This window comes from Canis lupus, chromosome 18 (assembly GCF_011100685.1).
Source record: "Canis lupus familiaris isolate Mischka breed German Shepherd chromosome 18, alternate assembly UU_Cfam_GSD_1.0, whole genome shotgun sequence".
Taxonomy (NCBI): Eukaryota; Metazoa; Chordata; class Mammalia; order Carnivora; family Canidae; genus Canis; species Canis lupus.
In genome coordinates this window covers 13,278,081-13,297,075 of record NC_049239.1, presented here as the reverse complement: position 1 = coordinate 13,297,075, position 18,995 = coordinate 13,278,081, and the positions used below count along the sequence as shown (strand labels likewise).

Genomic DNA, 18,995 nt, shown 5'->3' with positions numbered 1-18,995 from the left:
ATTCCTTGTTTTTCCTACCTATCCTATAGATTTTTTTTCTATATTGTTTGGTATACTGACATCTTCATAAAAGAATGCAGATGATATACCCAAATAACATAATTGTCATTATGCCTTCTAGGTTTGCTAGGTCCACAAGGCCTTGCATGCTGTGGCCCCTGCTTCTCTCTGAAGCCTGGTCTCATACTGTTCTCTGACATTTACACCACAGTCTACCCACACTGAGCTTCACTGCTCACGCCTTCATTCTTGCAAGGAATCTTTATTGAGTTCCTTTTGTGTAGCTAACTCCTTCCTACTTCAGGGTCTTCACACTTGCTTTAACATCTGCCAAAACATTCCCCTCTTTTCCTGGATAACTTTGTACTTATCCTTCAGCCCTTTTCACAGAGAATCCTTTTGTGACCATCACTTCCCCCCTCCCAAAGTAGGGATCTCCGTTGTATGTTTCCACCAAATGTATCTGTGTGTGTGTGTGTGTGTGTGTATTTTAGTATCATTCAAGGTTGCAATTAAATACTGATTTAATTCTTTGTCTCTCCAAACAGAAACTAAACTCCTGAAAGACTTTAATCTCATTTCCTTCTGTGTCCCCAGTACCCAGCACAGTGTTCAACACTTAGCAATTCCTAACACTTAGCCAAGGAAATACCCATTGAATGAATATTTGAAGATACGAATTTCTATTCCTAACAATGGAAGTTACCCATAAACCGATGTGAATGAGCAGTTTTTAAGCTTGGCCAGCCTCACACAATGCTCTTTAAATAGCAAATGCTGAGAAAGGTGGGGGGGTGGACTAAAAAAACAAAAATGACTTCTTACTGTCCCTACCACACTCTCTAAAATTATGTTTCTCTTCCTTCTGGCCAAAGGCCTCTAAAAAGAGAGGATAATTAATTAACAAGTACTGCTGAACTTATTCTCCAAATGCTAGTCATATAACAAAGATTCCAAAGCAACGAGACATAGGTTAGATTTTGACAGGAAGGCTTAGATTTAAAAAAATAGAAACAAACAAACGTATGTCCTCTCTAAACATTATCTCCCTCCACCATACCTATACCTAAAGGGAAATCATTTGACAGTGACTGTTTATTTTCAATCACAGTTTCTAATGATTAGTTATACCATAAATACTTTGATTTGTTGTTACTGTTGTTGTTTAGAGTGTTGAGACGTCTGGTTACCCTTATTACTCAATTGGCTAAAGAACTGTCAAACAAAGGAGTCCTCAAAACTCAAGCAGAAAATACTAATGAGGCTGCCAAAAAATTCATGGAAGAGAATGAAAGACTAAAACAGGTATTTAAATTTGTTTTCTAAAAGTGTGTGTAAATGTTGTCAGTTTTCCCAAGGTATATTATTTTTGAGTATCAAAAAGAACATTTTTTCTGATATGTAAGCAAAAAATGACCATAAGTAACAGTACTGTTCTATGAAATGATTGTTTCAAAAGTGTCTTGTTCTCCTTTAGATTTATTTGTTCTCTGTTTCACTCCATAGTATATTAATGCCATTGAACCTATTTACTAAGATTAAGAGAAAAAAAACAGTATTCTGGGAATATGGATTTTAATTCCTTCATTACCATTAATTTTACTTTATAACCTAAAGCAAATCTTTAGAAGTTTCTATGTTTCCATTTTCTTTTCAGTTAAATTATTTCTTATAATAATTTATTAAGCCTGGATTTTAAATTCTTTTCTTTTAAATATTCATTCTGTAGGAAGCAGAGGAAAGTAGTTAATGCTAGATTGATGACTGCACAAAAAATTTTAAATCTTTAATTTCGCCATGCTGCTGATTCTCCTTTAAGAACCCTAAGCTATAATTCCCCTGCCATTCAGGCAAAGTGTATGTTAAGAACTGATATTTTCCCTATTAAATAAAAAGAACAGGGATCCCTGGGTGGTGCAGCGGTTTGGCGCCTGCCTTTGGCCCAGGGCGTGATCCTGGAGACCCGGGATCGAATCCCACGTCGGGCTCCCGGTGCATGGAGCCTGCTTCTCCCTCTGCCTGTGTCTCTGCCTCTCTCTCTCTCTCTCTCTCTGTTACTATCATAAATAAATAAATAAAATAAAATTAAAAAAAATAAATAAATAAAAAATAAATAAATAAAAAGAACAGATGAGAAAATGATAGCTACAAAATGATTTGGGGTATTTTTTTTCTTCAGTGTAAAATTTAGTAATTAGATGTCAGAGCTTGGATATTTGCAGTTCATATTAAGCCTCTTAAGTTTTGCTAATTCTACCTCCTAGAAGAAAATGTCAATGGAACCATTCAGAAGTGAAACAAAGTTTCTTAAAAGAGCATTCCTAAAATAATACAACAAAATGATTTCCCTATTATAAATTCCTGAAGCACAAATAATCAATTGAATATTATATCAAATTATATTTATGTAAAAAGTATCAGGTTTAACAATAGAGATTAAAAAATTTATCCTAGACCTAGAGCCTAGCCTCTTATAGAAAGAACTATAAGCACTATCTTATATCTGTTCTAAATGAATTAGCCAATACATAATAGAAGGCTTTCCAGAACCTTTCAAATAAGGCAAAACTCAACACATACAAAAAAATGTGTTCAGTGGTTTAGTATAATGGTCACCTATTCAGAACCTATGTTTTATTTCTAATGATGTCTGCCTTGTTTTCCACTGCAGCGAAAAGGTAAAGAAAGGACTTTTCTCCATATAAAAAAGCACTCAAACATTTCTTTGAGGGGATTGTAAACACCAACTTTTAAGGAAACTTTTAGAGAATCAGCACCACTTTGTTTTTTACTTTGTTTTGTTCTATTTTGAAAAGGCACTGATCCATAAATGTCATGTAAATTTCCCTTTGTAGTAAATACAGGTCTGGAAAATCAAGCTCTTGATATTTCCATATTCAAAAATAGGCAATAAATCATCTTTGCTTTTTTGGAATGTCTTAGTAATGAAATCAGCCTTATTTTGTACCTCAATATTACTTGCTTCATTTTCTATCCTTTAATCTTACATCAAAATGGTAAAAGTAAAAAAAACAAAACCCTCAAAGCTTTGATTAATATATAACAGCTGAACTCAAAAGCACAGAGCCTCATATTTGTAAACTTACTATGTACCTATCTTGATTTAAAATTATGCCCATCCATGATGAGATGAGCACTGAGATGAGCAACATACTATATGTTGGCAAATTGAATTTAAATGAATAAAAAATAAATAAAATTATGCCTATCATGTTAGAGTAATGAGTTCTAACTACTAAGAGAGCACTGCTTTTTTCTTCTTTATTTTTTAGTTGTTTTCCTTTTACTCATCAGCTTTAAGAAAATGGAAAGTGTTTTGGTTTTTTTTAATTTTTTTAAATTTTTATTTATTTATGATAGTCACAGAGAGAGAGAGAGGCAGAGACACAGGCAGAGGAAGAAGCAGGCTCCATGCACCGGGAGCCCAATGTGGGATTCGATCCCGGGTCTCCAGGATCACGCCCCGGGCCAAGGGCAGGCGCCAAACCGCTGCGCCACCCAGGGATCCCTGGAAAGTGTTTTTATCAAATTTTGGTACAATTATTTTTTTCGTATACACTATATTTAGCATACTTAAATTAGTCTTGTCCTTCAAAAAAAGCACCTTCCTCAAAATATTTTTAGAACTTTTCTTTTACAATTGTTTCCACAAGTTACCATTGCAGGGAAATTTATTTCATGACCACTGATTCTTTGATTCCCCAGCAATTTCTCCCCTTTTTTTCATTTTTGTTTTTGTTTTCCTCCCCTTTGATTCCATCCTGTCCTGGTTCCCTGCTTCCTGTATATCTGTGACCTCATTGGCCCCAGATCGTGAGAGACGCGTAGATACACTGAGCTAAAACCAGTATGCTGTAAGGAGAAAGTTTGTGAGCTGCACACAAATACTGTCAGTGCCCAAAGTGGACCTAATTGACAAAGAAAAGCCAGAGGTCAGAATATCAAATATGACTTCTGTTTTAGACATTTCATGTAGATTTTGAAGTATTATCTAAGGAAAGATAAAATTGCTGAAACAACTCTTTATTCTGTACCAGAGATACCATATCTAAGCAGTTTTATCCTTAGATCCAAGAGACTTAGGTGCTAGTCCTAACTCTATCAGTAATTAGCATTGTGACCTGGGGCAAGTCACCTCACATGTTCTCAACTGTTATAAATAATAGCTAGCTAACACTATGCTAGGTACTGCTTCAGATCCGTCACAGTAAAGTATTAACTTTTAATTCTTGCGACAGCACGATGAGATTGGTACTGCTATTATCTTATTTTATATACGGGGGAATGGAAGCGCAAAAGGTTAAGTGACTTGCACAGAACCATTCAATTAATGACAGAACTAAAATTTGAATCCCAGCAGCCTGGCTTTAGTATCCACACTCTTAACCACATTGTTTCATGCCCTGTGTATGCTGTCTTATAAGATGATGTATAGATGGTACCTGGTACCCCTTTCTGTTCTGATATTCAGGTGATGAAATAATTAGGAAAGACCAATTAACTTTTAATTTAACTGCTTTAAAATAACAACAGTGACAGAACTTTACTTCTTACTAGTTTTTTTTTTTTTTCCCAGCCAATTACCAGGGTGGTATAAGATGGGTGGGCTAGTAAACACATACATTATTGCAGCTAGTAGCTATTGAATTTCAGTTCCAGGGCTCTTGGTCTTTCTCCAGCATCAAGTCATACATAATAAATTTGGACAAGTTTGCAGGTGCAATAATGAAAGCTTATTTACAAGACCAACACAAATCCAACTTTTCCAACTCAATGGCATAATAATTCAAGCAGTCAGTATAAACATTCCTGCAACTCAGTGGTTCTCTTCCAATTTGGGTAATCACTGGAGACTGTGTGAACCGAATTCAGTAAAGTAACTGGTTGGATTATTTTGAACATAAAATAGGCAACAAATTTATATAGATTTGGAAAAAATTCTTATTTCTACTCTTTAGGATTTTTTCTTTTTTAATTTTGAAGATAGGAGGCTCCTTCAACTAAAGTATGTAGTTTGGTTTTTTTGTCTCCTAAAAAAATTCTTTGCAGTCATATAATATATCATTAGAGCTTTAATTCCTCCTTCTGAGCTGCCTAATCTCTGTTCTAACATAATAGTACTGTATTTGATCTTAGGCTACAGTTTTTATGCTTTTGTCTCATCCTTTCCACTACATTGAAGTCACATGAGAGCAGAGACCATGTTTCTCTTGCATTTTTATCCGTTATTATCACCTAATTTAAAAAATTGTAATGTATTTGTATGTAGCCCATGCTTAGTAGAACTTTGTGAGTTTTGTTTGATGGATGTACCAGCTTACATCAGAAAAAAGAATTACACCTGAAACTAATAATACACTATATGTTAATTAATTGAATTTAAATAAAACAAATATTTAAAAAAAAAAAAAAAAGGAATTACCCTGCAGCAGAAATCCTTTTCCATCACTTGGTTTAAAATTATCCTGAGCTGCTTTTTTTTCACCTGTGGAAGTTGTCAATATCAAGTTGCTGCCACTTTATTTGCTCAAATAACCAGTACCAGTGTCTACATGCTCTGTTTTTCAGACATTAATTTGTCTTTCTTGGTAACTTAAATATCTTAAAATTTCTCTAACATAAGTAAGCCTCTTAATTCTATTAACTATGATGGTTTCCTTCTAGACAGAGTATGAAATTTTTACTCCACAAATATTTTAATTTCAGTCAAATATTTTATTATTGCGGTCAATTTTTCTTACCTAGAAAAGATGATCTATAAACATATAAAAAACATTGCTGTAAAAGCCCACGTAGATTTCAAAATATAAAAAACATTGTAAAAGATTAACTGAATAAAAGTAATTTGGAAACTATTCAATGACTATTCAAAAATAGGTACAATTTTCCAAGCATAGAGATGGCCCTGTCATTTTACACTTGCCCATCTCCACCCTGACATTATATATATAATATATATATGTATATATATATATATACACACACACACACATACATATATATATATTACAGATTGGTTTGCATAAAAATAGTCTAAGTAGACAGCTCTGTAATTGGAACATACATAATGGCTTACCAATTAATATCCTCAGAACTGTTTTTTTCCTTAGATTTATATCACATACTTAATGGAGAAAAAGACATTCATATTACTTACATAAATACTTTCTGAAAACACAGTTTTTTTTTAAAGATTTTATTTATTTGACATAGAACAAACACAAGCAGGAGGAGCGGGAAAGGGAGAAGCAGGCTCTCTTCTCATCAAGAGTCTAACTTAGGGCTCAATCCCAGACCCCGGGATCTTGACCTGAGCCAAAGGCAGAAGCTTAACCAGCTCAGCCACCTAGGTGCCCCTCAAAACATAATTTTAATTATAGCCCAACCAAGAACTCTTACTTTCATTTTAGAGATTTCAACCTTAGTGAGAAGAAATCTTTTTGTTTGCCAAATATTCACCTTTCTATCAGCAAAAGTATATTATAGAAAATTATAAAATGCTAAAAGGACAAAGATTCAAATAAAGACCAATAATTTTAAATATGTTATTCAGCCTATTTCCTGAAATAATATGTGGTCATTTTCAGCCTAAGCTTACTTCTTTCTGTAATTCTTTTCTGACAGCTCTTGAAAAGCTATGTCAAGGAAGAGGAACACATTTTGGAAACAGAAAATAAAAAACTAGTAGAAGACCAGGAAAAACTGAAAACTGAATTAAAGAAGACTTCAGAAGGTAATTTCATGTGCATGTGCGGAAGTAGAAAGAGTAGCATGATATTTTTTGCGGTTACACTTCATTGTTTTCCCTAAAACAAAACTAATGGCTCAATGTTCTTCTGGCTAAAATACCAAGAGTGACCTATTTATAAATTCCTGCTCAAATATGAAGATAAAACATGGTTTTGGCCAAGAGAAACATGCTCTGTTATACAGAAAAACAAGTAGGTGTTTCAGATCTGTGTTGTAAATACAGATGTTCCTGCCTTAGCAAAAGAGCTATGTTCCTAAAAAGTTGCTTGTAAACACATTTTTGGAAAATGAATCACATTTTTCCATCATAGTATATCGCTTTTTTGAAAGAAGCAACCGCAGGGGGACAGTTTTGGTTACAGGAAAATATATTGTTTATCTCAAGCTCTAATATTTCCTACCTGCCAGATATAAGGAAAGCATTCCCTGAAAAGAGGTGGATAGTTTAGAGTAAGCAACAATCTGGGATGCCAGATGACAATTTGAACGGCTTATTCTAAAATACATTGCAGTCAGGACTTGGGAAGGCAGCTATTTTTTCTTTTTTTTTTTTTTTTTTTTTTTTTAAGAAATAATTCTGATAGTATTTTCTTCATCATCAAAGAAAAAATTCTTATTACTTATAGCCACATAACACAGAAAAGTAGGTACCCCAAGTCCAGCGTCATCTCAGGAAACTCGGAGTAAAAATTTGGGCTTGACCTCTGGGCAATATCCCTGCATGTAACAGATATTCCTTGATGTTGTCCAGACAATGGGAGATCTCTCAGCCAGCCAGAGTTAAGGTAATGATTAATGCATGGACCCAATTTCAAATTTCTTCCACTACTTTATGTTGGAGGTAAATTGGTGAATGTTCAGTGAATAAATCAAGGACCTACTTTAGACCATTTCTAAGTTGTTTTTTTTTTAAATAGATCTCAGCTTAATAAAAGCTTTTTATAGTATAACTTGCTTTATTGATTATCTATTTACAATATTTGGATAGAGTTTACTTCATCAAGATGAATTTGAATTTGATATGGAAAGCCCAAAGATAAAAGATGATTCTGTAAAAACAAAACGAAAATCCATAGGATATTTCATATGATATAAAATTCTTTAACTTCCTGCTTCTTAGAGTGAAGAAAAGATTAGTTTAGAGGCAGTAAGTTAAAAAATAAGTTACTCTTCTAGACAAGATAGTGTATTATGTGGTTGGTGTAGTATAGCCCCAAATTCATTGTTGGTACAGTTGCTTCTTTTACAAAAGATTTGGAACATGATCAAGAAGTTTTAACATTTATATGAAAATAAATTTAGTAATCACCACCCTCTACATTGGACATTTAAGAAGAGAAGCAGTGTTCTTTTTTTTACCCAACATAAAGTATTGCTGCTAACTTTTTTGAAGAACGCAAGGGACTATTTCCAAAACGCCTTTAATTAGTGTAAAAAAAAATTGTTTCAAATCTTGCTTTTTTTCATGCCTGCCATGGCATGGATCCCTCTTTTAATGTGAGAAGAGTGGTACAAAAATATAAAACAGACAATAGGTTTGTTTGCCACACCATACCTGTCTTAACTTTGAGCAGTTTAATTTCTTTTCCTTTTGCCTTTCAAAAATCCAATGCTGAGATATTTTGAGCTTTGACTTTATAAGTCTGAAATATAACTCTAAACCTTATATTTTAGAGTAATATAAAGAAACTCAATATTTCTGTAACGGACAATTCAGATGTTTGCAGTAGATGAACTCTTTGATAATATAGACATTGTGTTTATAATCTGATAGCAAGAGATACCAGCTTCTGTGTTTAAAGTGTAGACTGCAAACCTACTTTCAGAGTGAATCAGTGTTGAGGTAAAAGCAGATTTTACCTGTTTGAGTATGTCCTGATAGGTTTCTGCAAGATGTGCAATATTTTATGAACACATTTTATGTACCCAAAATTATTATTTCACATAACAGTATTAACGACCTTGAAAAGATCAGAGTTCCATTTCTAAAGGAGGTATATCTTTGGCTATGTTCTCTTGATATATTCCAGTCAAGTTTATTAAGGCAAAAACTAAGAAATTACATAAATTAATAGTGCAAGATATTCAGATGAATTCAGTAGCACAATTCTTTGTGCCTATTACCATTCAAAAATAGTCATTGATTTCTCAACATTGAGGATATTAAGGCTGACAGTACTTTAAAAATGTTTCAGAAAGTTCTTTTATATTTGAAAATTGAGTAGAAAAGCAGTATCATTTGTCTCTTAATGGAGGCAAATAGAGTATTTCATTATGAATTTTCTTATCCTTGGTGTTCGTTTAATCTAAGTGAAACATTTTCTCCAAAGTATAATAGTGGAGATAAAGCATAAATACAAATGTTTATTTAAACTGGTTAGCCTCAAATTGGAAAAGCAGTGTTCTGAACACAGGTATTAAGAACACTCTATTAGTGTCAAACACCATCAGTTTTTAATCACCAGTTCAGATTTGGACCAGAGTTAGTAAATTGTCTGTGCTTCAGTGCAGTAATATGACCCTAGTGATCCAAAGAGAGCATGCGTGTCCCAAAGCACCTAATTTATACTCAGGGCTAACTTAGTCAGGTATAAGGACCTGGTCTGTCATCTTTAATGATCTGTTTAACAATAACTCTGATATCCCCATATGTGGAGTAATTGGGAAAGGGCACTGCCACGAAAAATAAGAGCATAAGCTTTGAAGAATTTACAAAGCTCTTATAATAATAAACTTAGAAGTTCTCATAATAAAAACAGATCTTGTATGTGGTGGAAAACCTTATGATGTACAAGAAGATTGACTTCAGAGGAGGAGTCCCCCAGGATAGCTACTGGCTTTTATTCTTACAAATAAATATCTTCTTGGCATCTCTGCTTATAAATAAATACCTTCTCAATATATATCAACTAGAGGAAACACATACCATTTAGTCATTGCCTGCATGCAGGCTATGGTAAAGTAGGTATGATTTTAAGAGTGGGGGCCAGCTTGGCACTGTTAGAAGAATATGTGACTCTTGATCTCAGGATCATGAGCTCAAGCCTGATGTGGAGTATAGAGTTTACTTAAATAAAATGAAACGAAACAAAAAATGTCATTAATAAAAAATTTTAAAAAAAAGTAATTGAGTTTCAGGGTACCTGCTGGCTCAGTCAGTAAGCCTGCGATTCTTGAACTCAGGGTCATGAGTTCAGGCCCCCCACACTGGGCTCCATCCTGGGCATGGAGCCTACTTAAAAAAAAAAATGAAAATAAAAGTAAATAAATAAAACTGAGGGCTTTCTAATTCCTTACCAATTAATTATTTGAACCATCTATTTATATAAAAATAAATTCTCAAAGTCTAACCTAAGCATGTTTTATAGTTGAAAGTTGTAGGTATGAACTAGCTTTAATTTGTAGCTATATCAAAGCCATAGCCTTATTTTAAAATTGTTAATACTTAAAAAATATATATTAGTTTTGGTCATATTTTTGCTTTATTGCCTTTTAATGAGCTTTTGTAATTTGAATAAGAAATTCAAATTTCTCCTCCTCTTTATACATATGGAAGTTTCTAGTTTTTTTTTTTTTTTTTAAGATTTTATTTATTTATTCATGAGAGACACAGAGAGAGACAGAGACACGGGCAGAGGGAGAAGCAGGCTCCATGTGGGGAGCCCGATGCAGGACTCGATCCTGGAACTCTATCCCGGAACTCGATCCCGGGACTTGATCACAGGACTCCAGGATCATGCCCCGGGTTGAAGGCAGGTGCTAAACCACTTGAGCCACTCAGGGATCCCCCAGTTTCTAGGTTTTTGCCATCTCCTTCCCTTCTCTTAATAACTGAAGAAAAGTCTATATTAAAAAATAATAGAAGAGTTTGATGAATGTGACAATAAGCAATATCTAATTTATAGTATATTAATCAAGCAAAAAAAATTGCACCAAACTCTTAATAGCAGTTTTTTTTCTGTAATCGAAATTATTTTCTGTAATGGATTTCTTTTATGTGTACAGTGAAAAGGATCACACACACACACACACAAAAAAGCTCTCTTCCAAAAATCAAGGTAATCTATAGCATTCTTATTTTTTTTTACTTGAATTACAAGTGATTGACTCTATTCCCAACTTTACTTTGAGAGTAAATATTGCATATTAGTTGTTTAACCTTTGCTAAGTGACATAGATCACCTTGCAAAATCTGAAGATAGACTGGGTCATTTTAGTCAAGTCACTAAACTTTTTTAGGCCACAGTTTTCTGTAAAATGAGGGAATAGATTAGTTAACCTTTAATGTCTGTGTATCTCCAAATAATATAATTAAGCAAAGTGATCATCATGAACTATTTTCACTGTGGCTTTTTGACCCTTAAAATTGTGTTTATTTTTCATGAGAGAAAATTTTTCACCGTAAGTTACCTTTCTTCCAAACTGAACTTCAGCAGGTGGTTAATGAAGCCATATTCCTCACAGGAGAGAAATGTTTCATGTAGGCTTAGAATCATTAGGACAGGGCCTGGCATGTTTTATCCACCTATTAGCTCATAGCCCAAGTGTGTTATATGGAATGGGTCTACAAATCTTAACTCTCTTGGGTGAGACATAATCATTTCTCGCTAGGTTATAGTGTAGTTGTTTGCTTAGAATATCTATTGGAATACTGATATGCAATAATAAAACTGTAGGAGCGAAGTAATAATTTAAGCAAAGAAATCAGCATGTTCTTTTCATTATAAATATTGGGGAAATAAAAAGTAAGACAAGATCTTTAGAGCATTTCTCTCCAAGAATCTTTTCTTATGGAATTAGAACACAAAGTAGTCATTATCATGCTTAAATGGTACCTAATTTTTTTTTTATTGTACCAGAGTTTTCATGTACATGAATACTAAAAGTCAAAAGTACTACAAGACTTACAGTGAAAAACCGCAGTTCCCTGAGACCCATCCCCAAAAACAGCTACTTGCAATTCATTTAGCTGTTTCTTCTGATGTTCATCTCCAGATTTCCAAGTGTAATGTTTGGGTAGCTGTTTTTTTGATCTTTCAGTATGTGGGATTTTATCTTTGACTTCCTTACATGGAAGAGAAGAACTTAGCTCTCTTGTCTTGCCAAGCCCCTCAGACACATTTCCCATCCTCCATCACTCCCAATATAAGCATATCCTATTTTTTCTTACGACATATTATTATGACCATGTATCTGCTATTCATCATTATGCAAACCCCCTTGCCTCTTTCCTGTGCCGATACCTTCTTTCCTGAATTCCATGTTTTCCACTTTTTATTTACTCTCTCCATTTGGTGGAACATACAATCTAATAGCTTCTGAGGAGAAGAGTACATGAAAGGTAAACAATCTGAAGCCGTGAATGTTTGGAAATCTATATTTTCTGAAAACAACTATCATTATTTTAGCCTCACCCTTCATTGAAAAATGTTTAACCTCAGAAATTTGAATGCAGTGCTCCATTATCTTCTTGCTTGTGTTGTTTATGTTAACATGGCCAGAGTCATTCCAGCCCCAGATTCTTTTTGTATATGTCTTGTTTTGTTTTGTTTTGCCTTCTGGAAACTGTGGAACCTTCTTTCTGTACTCAGAGTCATAAAATTTTATCATGAGAGAGATTTTTAGGAGGCAGGCAGCCCCAACAAGATTAGGGGAATGAGGGAAAGTAGAAATTTAAGACGACTCCAGGTTTCTAATTTGATTGACTAGGTAGGTTGTGCTTTTAACCTAGATTAAGACCAAAGGAGATATGGGGTGTCTCCTTTTATTGGGAAAGGGAAAGCAAATAAAATAACTGTGGTTATAAATATGCTGAGTTTGGGGGGCCATCGGGATATCCTAGTGAAAATTCCCAAAGAACAGGTGGAAATACAAACTCAAAACTTACAAGAAAGGTCATCTCAAGCTGGAGTCTAAGCCATCATACATATGGATAACTCTGGCAATTAAATCAAGGATTTAATGGGAATGTCAAGGAAGACTGTTGAGAGAGGAGGGAGAGCTCTGAACACAGAATGCTGGCACTTAGGGATCCCTGGGTGGCACAGCGGTTTGGCGCCTGCCTTTGGCCCAGGGCGCGATCCTGGAGACTCGGGATCGAATCCCACGTCGGGCTCCCTGCATGGAACCTGCTTCTCCCTCTGCCTGTGTCTCTGCCTCTCTCTCGCTCTCTGTGACTATCATGAATAAATAAATAAAATTAAAAAAAAAAAAAAAGAATGCTGGCACTTACCAACATTTGAGGCTTTGGCTGAGAAGAATCATCAGAGGTTCTTTCTACCTGATAACGATTCACCTCTGGCCTCTAATTCTCGGTCATTCAGCTAGTAGTAGAGATCCCCTGGATTCCAGGCAAACACCTCAGCTTTCCAATGTGTATTAATAATATGAAGCCTGCTGATGACCAAGAAGGTATTTATAATTCAAAATGCTAAGTGTAATTATAAAATTTTCTTCTAAAATTTTAAAATATGTTTGAGGGGCACTTGGGTGGCTCAGTCAGTTGAACATCTGACTCTTGGTTTCAGCTTGGGTTATTATCTCTGGCTCGTGAGATCAAGCCCCGCATCAGGCTCCACACTCAGTGAGGAGTCTACTTGAGGATTCTCTCTCCCCCTTTTCCTCTGCCCCTCCCTTTGTACACGCATGCTCTGTGTGTGTGTCTTGTCTCTCTCTCTCAGATAAATAAATCTTTTTTTTTTTAAGATTTTATTTATTTATTCACCAGAGACACACAGAGAGAAGCAGAGACACAGGCAGAGGGAGAAGCAGGCTCCATGCAGGGAGCCCGATGTGGGACTCGATCCCAGGTCTCTAGTATCACATCCTGGGCCAAAGGCAGGCACTAAACTGCTGAGCCACCCAGGGATCCCCTAAATAAATCTTTAAAAAAAATCTTTGAAAGACATTTTTCTTAAATTGCAAGAAGGAACAGAGTGAAAAGTGTGTGGCAAACATGAGTTGGGGGAAGTTAGGGTATATGAGGAATCTGAACCTTGGGAAGCAAAGACGATTGCTCAGCCATGTTCCTTCCTCTCTCCCTGGACTACCTCACAGATTGCTGCAATTTGATCTTTTCTTCCAAGCTTGAAAACCAATAGTATTTTCCTTCACTTCTTTCTCCCCCATCTAATAATTTCATCTTCTTCTCAATTATTGGCAGGAGATTTCTATTGAGGTCAATTTTTATTTACCCAACACTTCTGAAGGTTTGGATTTCATTTTAAGAAATCATCAGTGATTTTCTTGGAACTGGCTTTGTCCTCTATGTTAGATTAATAGCATGTTCTTCTGCTTTATAGAAGTCCCCACAACCTTCAAGAAGCAAATAACCCCTCAACAGTTTCTATAGGCTCAGGTGCTAGGGTTTGGGATTCTGCAGATGGCCACATGTTCCTGCAGGGTTACATATTAAAGGGATTTTATCAGCATGGAGACCTTGCTCCCTTCCAATTATGAACTTTTAGCTTTGTGCAGTAGCAGTATCAGAGCCAATGAGGTTTATCCAAGGCACAATTATTGCTAATTGAAAACTTTTCCCATTTAGGAACTTTTACGTGTACCTGCCATATACAAAGTATCGTGCTGTATGCTGGGAGAGGTACCAAGGTGAATACACTGTCATCCCAGTCTTCAAGAATCTCTAGTGAGAAAAATAGATTCACTAATAATAAGAATGTGAGGCGCAAGGGATGATAACTGAACTTAAGGTAGAACACAAAGGACTGTGGTAGAACAGAGGAGAAAGTGATTGATTCTTACTGGAAGGGCTGAGGAACATTTCATGGGGGAGGTATCATTGGATCTTGGTCTCAAGGTTGAGAGAGATTTCAGAAGCAGAAATGGCCATATCTTCCCCTAGTCTCCAGAACGCACATGATCCAAGGAGAAAGGCCGTTATGCCTAAGTGGATGGTTGATGGCTGGGTTTATGGAGTGGGCATGATGAGGTGAGCAGACAATCTGAATCAAGATCTGGGGGCCATGAGTACCATGCTTACAAGTCCACCATTCTAAAGTAAGTCCAGAGGTAGCAGCAGGTTTTTAGCGAGAAAATAGCCAGAAACAGTCTTTTACCAAATAATTGTGGGCAGAGATTTAGATAGAGAAGAAAGATAAATAACTCTCAAGTGTGCAAGTGTCTTTATTTAAGAATTCTCAAAAAAAAAAAAAAAAAAAAAAAAAAAAAAGAATTCTCTTTCACGGCTTGTTTACTGCTATTTGGAAATGCAGAGTTTAAAGTTACTCAGCCCATATTTGAGACCAGCTTTTGTGTAACAGCCTCTCTGGGACTTTGGGGGAAGGTACTTATTCTCAGCTGTAGTTCTTCATGGAGTCATTGCATATAAAGCACACAGCCCACTGCCTGGTCTGTGTTCAAATTTAACAAATCACTAGATTTTGCCATTATTGCTGTTATTATTATTTCTATCAGAAAGGTTTCCAAGTTAAGGAATGACTGAAGCAAAAAAGAGAAGTTTATACATCAATTTTCAACCTAAAAAAATTTTCGTCAAAACCAACTTAAAACATTTTCCTCAAGTTGAGGGATAATTTTTCTGACAGTATCTTACTTTCCAAATTCATGTACTATTGCCTTTTGTGTATATCATAATGAAAAGGCAGCCAAGTTTAAGGTAAAGTCTTTCATGGGCTTCTAAGTTGAAAAAGAGAAGAAGACCTTTCAGAGTCTTATCAGTCATACAACATGCAGTGTTAGATGTTTGAGTTGTTCATTTGCTAATTAAATCTGGGGTTGGTTTACAAAACCAAAGTAAAATAATAGCTCTGTTCTTTCCTATGGGTGTCTTGGAAAGATATTAGTTGGGCCCAGTGTATCTTAAATGCCCATGTTTCCGGGTGATGAACACCATGAGATAGATGGATTTGGTTTTGCTTTCAAAGCTGGAGCTAGAGTTTTTGCTTTAGGGGTGCCTGGCTGACTCGGTAGAGCATGTGACTCTTGATCTCAGTGTTGTGAGTTCTAGCCCCACATTAGATATAGAGATTACTTAAACATAAAACCTTTAGCAAAAAGAGGAGTTTTTGCTTTAGAAGTTGCCCAGTGGTGGCATTTCCATGTGAAACTCCACCCAGAGCCTCAGATCAACCCATCCAAAAATAATTTTGTCATCCTCTCCAAATTATTCCTTCTTTGGGTTCCTGGATTCAAAGCAAGTCAGCTACATCACTAGAAAATTAAAGTAGGAAAAAGCCTTTACTTTCTAAAATTAAATCTCATTGCCAACCCCGTCTGGATAGCCTTTGCTGTTTCTCTAAGGAAAACTGATAGACTCGGAATGGGAAATGTCTTAGGAGCGTTCTTAAAATGTTCAGTATGACTTGGACCCTACAGTTCTTTCTGAGTATATTTATAATCTAAGAGAAACTGATAACACAAGTGTTGTTATAGGACAAGGGCCAGCAAAGGATGGGCCAATCCTGCCTGCTGCCTTGTTTCTATGGATTAGATTTACTAGAACAAAGCCTCACTTATTCGTTCACGTATTTCCTATGACTACAGAGTTGAGTAGACAATCTGCAGGGCACACAAGAAATATTTACTGCCTGGCCCTTTAGAAACCTTTGGCAACCGTATTTAAAGTACTCAAATAATGAAGAACACCTTCCTGTGGTGCCCGGGTGACTCAGGTTTAGCATCTGCCTTCGGCCTAGAGCGTGATCCTGGGGCCCTGGATCGAGTCCCACATCAGGCTCCCTGCGTGGAACCTGCTTCTCTCTCTGCCTGTGTCTCTGCCTCTCTGTGCGTCTCTCATGAATAAACAAATAAAATCTTTAAAAAACTAAAAGAAAAAAATACCTTTTCCAAAAAAAAAAAGAAAGAAAAAATACCTTTTCACTATATATGAGGTGATGCTGAAAAAAATTGTTTCCACCATCAGTATTGTTACAGAATTTGGCGTGCACCAATTGCTTGTTGAATAGCGACCAAATAATTTAAGAAATTATATATACCATGTATAGGAAAGGTAGTTCTTTGTTTATAGTCCCTGCAGGTTAACTCCCAATCCTTATATATGATGGGCTGACAATTCTTCTAGATGTCCTGTATTGCTTCTGCTTACATATGAAGTACACTTTACATAAAAAGTGTACCCTTTTCAAAGCAGTTTGTATAATCTGTATTTACACCGTGCTTTGCCTAAAATGTACATCCTGATTTTTAAGTGGAAAGCCAGTATATTAATATAGTTTATAATTATTCTTTGCTAATAACAGATCCAAAAAATTTTTTAACAGATCCAAAATTGTTTTCTTAAACATTGAAGCAACCTAACTAAGATTAATTGAGGAAGTCTTTATGCATTTGATATTCCTTTTGCCAACAGCACACGCAGTGGGGCTATTTTATTTATTAAATTAGAAAGCCTGTTTATCGAGTTCCCTGGCCCATAGAACCAGAAATCTCAATAAGTATCTACGTGCCTTAAGTCCGTATCTTTTCTAAAACCCAAAACCAAAAATGCTTTACCCATCAACCTCCCTCATATTCCCGGTAGCCCAGAATGTATGGGTAGGCACTCATATATTCAAAGTAATCATTCATTTCTCCCTTTGTTCTTTGCTGGAGAAAAATAGATCTATATTTGGTTTTATTTATTAATATTTGCTCTGTGATATCATTAGTTGTGCAGCTTTGTTTCCATTCCAGAAATGTTTTAACCCTCCTGCAGAGCATGCAGTCTTCTAAAGCATGTTCCCATTTAGTCATTCTGCTTTTAGTTTGGCTTCTTCATATTGCCACCGGAGGAGTTACTCAGCACCAAAGATCTGATTATGCCCCTGCATTATTTAAAACTCTTTCTTGGTTCCTGTCACGTCTACAGCTCTCCAGGATAGCACACATAATCTTCTGTGATCTCCACCCACCATCATCTCCAGCTTTGTCCCCCAGCCTTGTCTAATCAAAATGTGAGACTCCAACTCCATTAAATAGCACAATTGGTAGTTCCCCTTAAGGTGGTGTTGCCCAGCTATGTCACCTGTGCCCAGGACTGCAGGTCTCCTTCCTTAATCCCTCACTCTTGTCAATGGCTTATGCTCATCCTTCAGCTCTGACATTGCCATGTCCCAGAAGCCTCCCTGAAACTTGCTTCCAGCTAGACTGAGTGGCCCCATGCGGGCCTCCATATTGCTGCGTGCTTGCTTATTTGATCAGTGCACTCTACAGGAATTACCTTTTTATTTGTTCATCTTTCTTACTAGATTATAAGTGCCCTGAAGGCAAGGGCCATGTCTAAGTCAAACTCTGTGTCCCCAGAATGCTTCTAGGGTTCCAAAAACTGACTTTGGTGCCCTCTTTTCCCTCCTTACCCAGTTCTCATTTCACGGTTTATCCTTAATTATGTTTTTGCTAACTCCTAGTCTCCTTACCTCGTCACTTCTTCATCCCTCCTCTACTCCCTAGCTCACTCTAGGACCAAACTCTGGTAGTAGTCACAGCTTCACTACTTGGCCCCTGCACCCAAACACGTCAGCATTGCTGAGGGGACCAACTCTTTGCTTTAAATAAATGGTCACTAAATTCTATGGGCCCGCAACACTGCATGACAGTCCTATTGAAATTCTAGGTTCACCCTCTCTCCATGGACGCAAAGAATTAATTAGACAAAAACTTTATCTTCTCACCACCAAACTACTGTCATCCTGCAGCTGGGCCCATGGGTTTCCATGGATGTAGTTTCCATCCCACATCTAGTGCTGTGGATCTCAGTCTCCAGGATTTGGTTTCTGCAGTTACTGCTGTACTTCCTGTCATCCTGCAAGCATCCTCTGGGATCTCCTCCACAACAGAACAGAAACTTCATCTCATATTCCTCCAGTTACTGCTCTACCTCATAACCGAATTTCTTTTTTTCCTTTTAACCTTTTATTCAGGCATAACTTCACACTCACAGGAAAGATGCAAGAATAATATCAAGAAATTCGCCTGTACTCTTCACTCAGTTACCCAAAAATAACACTTGACATTTGCCTTTCATCTTTTTCTCTCACTCTCTTTGTATTATTCTCTCACTTATTTGGATATTTTCCAAATGTTGATTTTCTAATTCCCTTATTCCTTGTGCATTTGTTAGATGCCATTCTGTTATATGGAGGAGTCTTCCTTTATCCCCTAGTTATTTATTTCGGTGGATTAGAATCCATTATGAGCATTATGCTTTTTGTTCAGATTGTCTCAGAATTGGAAGTGGGAGTCTTTGC

General features: G+C 36.1%; 1 protein-coding gene and 1 pseudogene across 2 annotated transcripts in view; both read left to right on the top strand.

Moving 5' to 3' along the window:
- BCAP29 (B cell receptor associated protein 29) overlaps positions 1-18,995 on the top strand; it is a 52,446-nt gene that overhangs the window by 10,116 nt on the left and 23,335 nt on the right. For both annotated transcript variants that reach the window (XM_038562704.1, XM_038562705.1), the window contains exons 5-6: positions 1,170-1,305; positions 6,646-6,754. In XM_038562704.1, the coding sequence (XP_038418632.1) occupies positions 1,170-1,305; positions 6,646-6,754 (245 nt within the window). The remainder of the gene's footprint in view (positions 1-1,169; positions 1,306-6,645; positions 6,755-18,995) is intronic.
- On the top strand, positions 14,236-14,317 carry LOC119864326 (annotated as a pseudogene).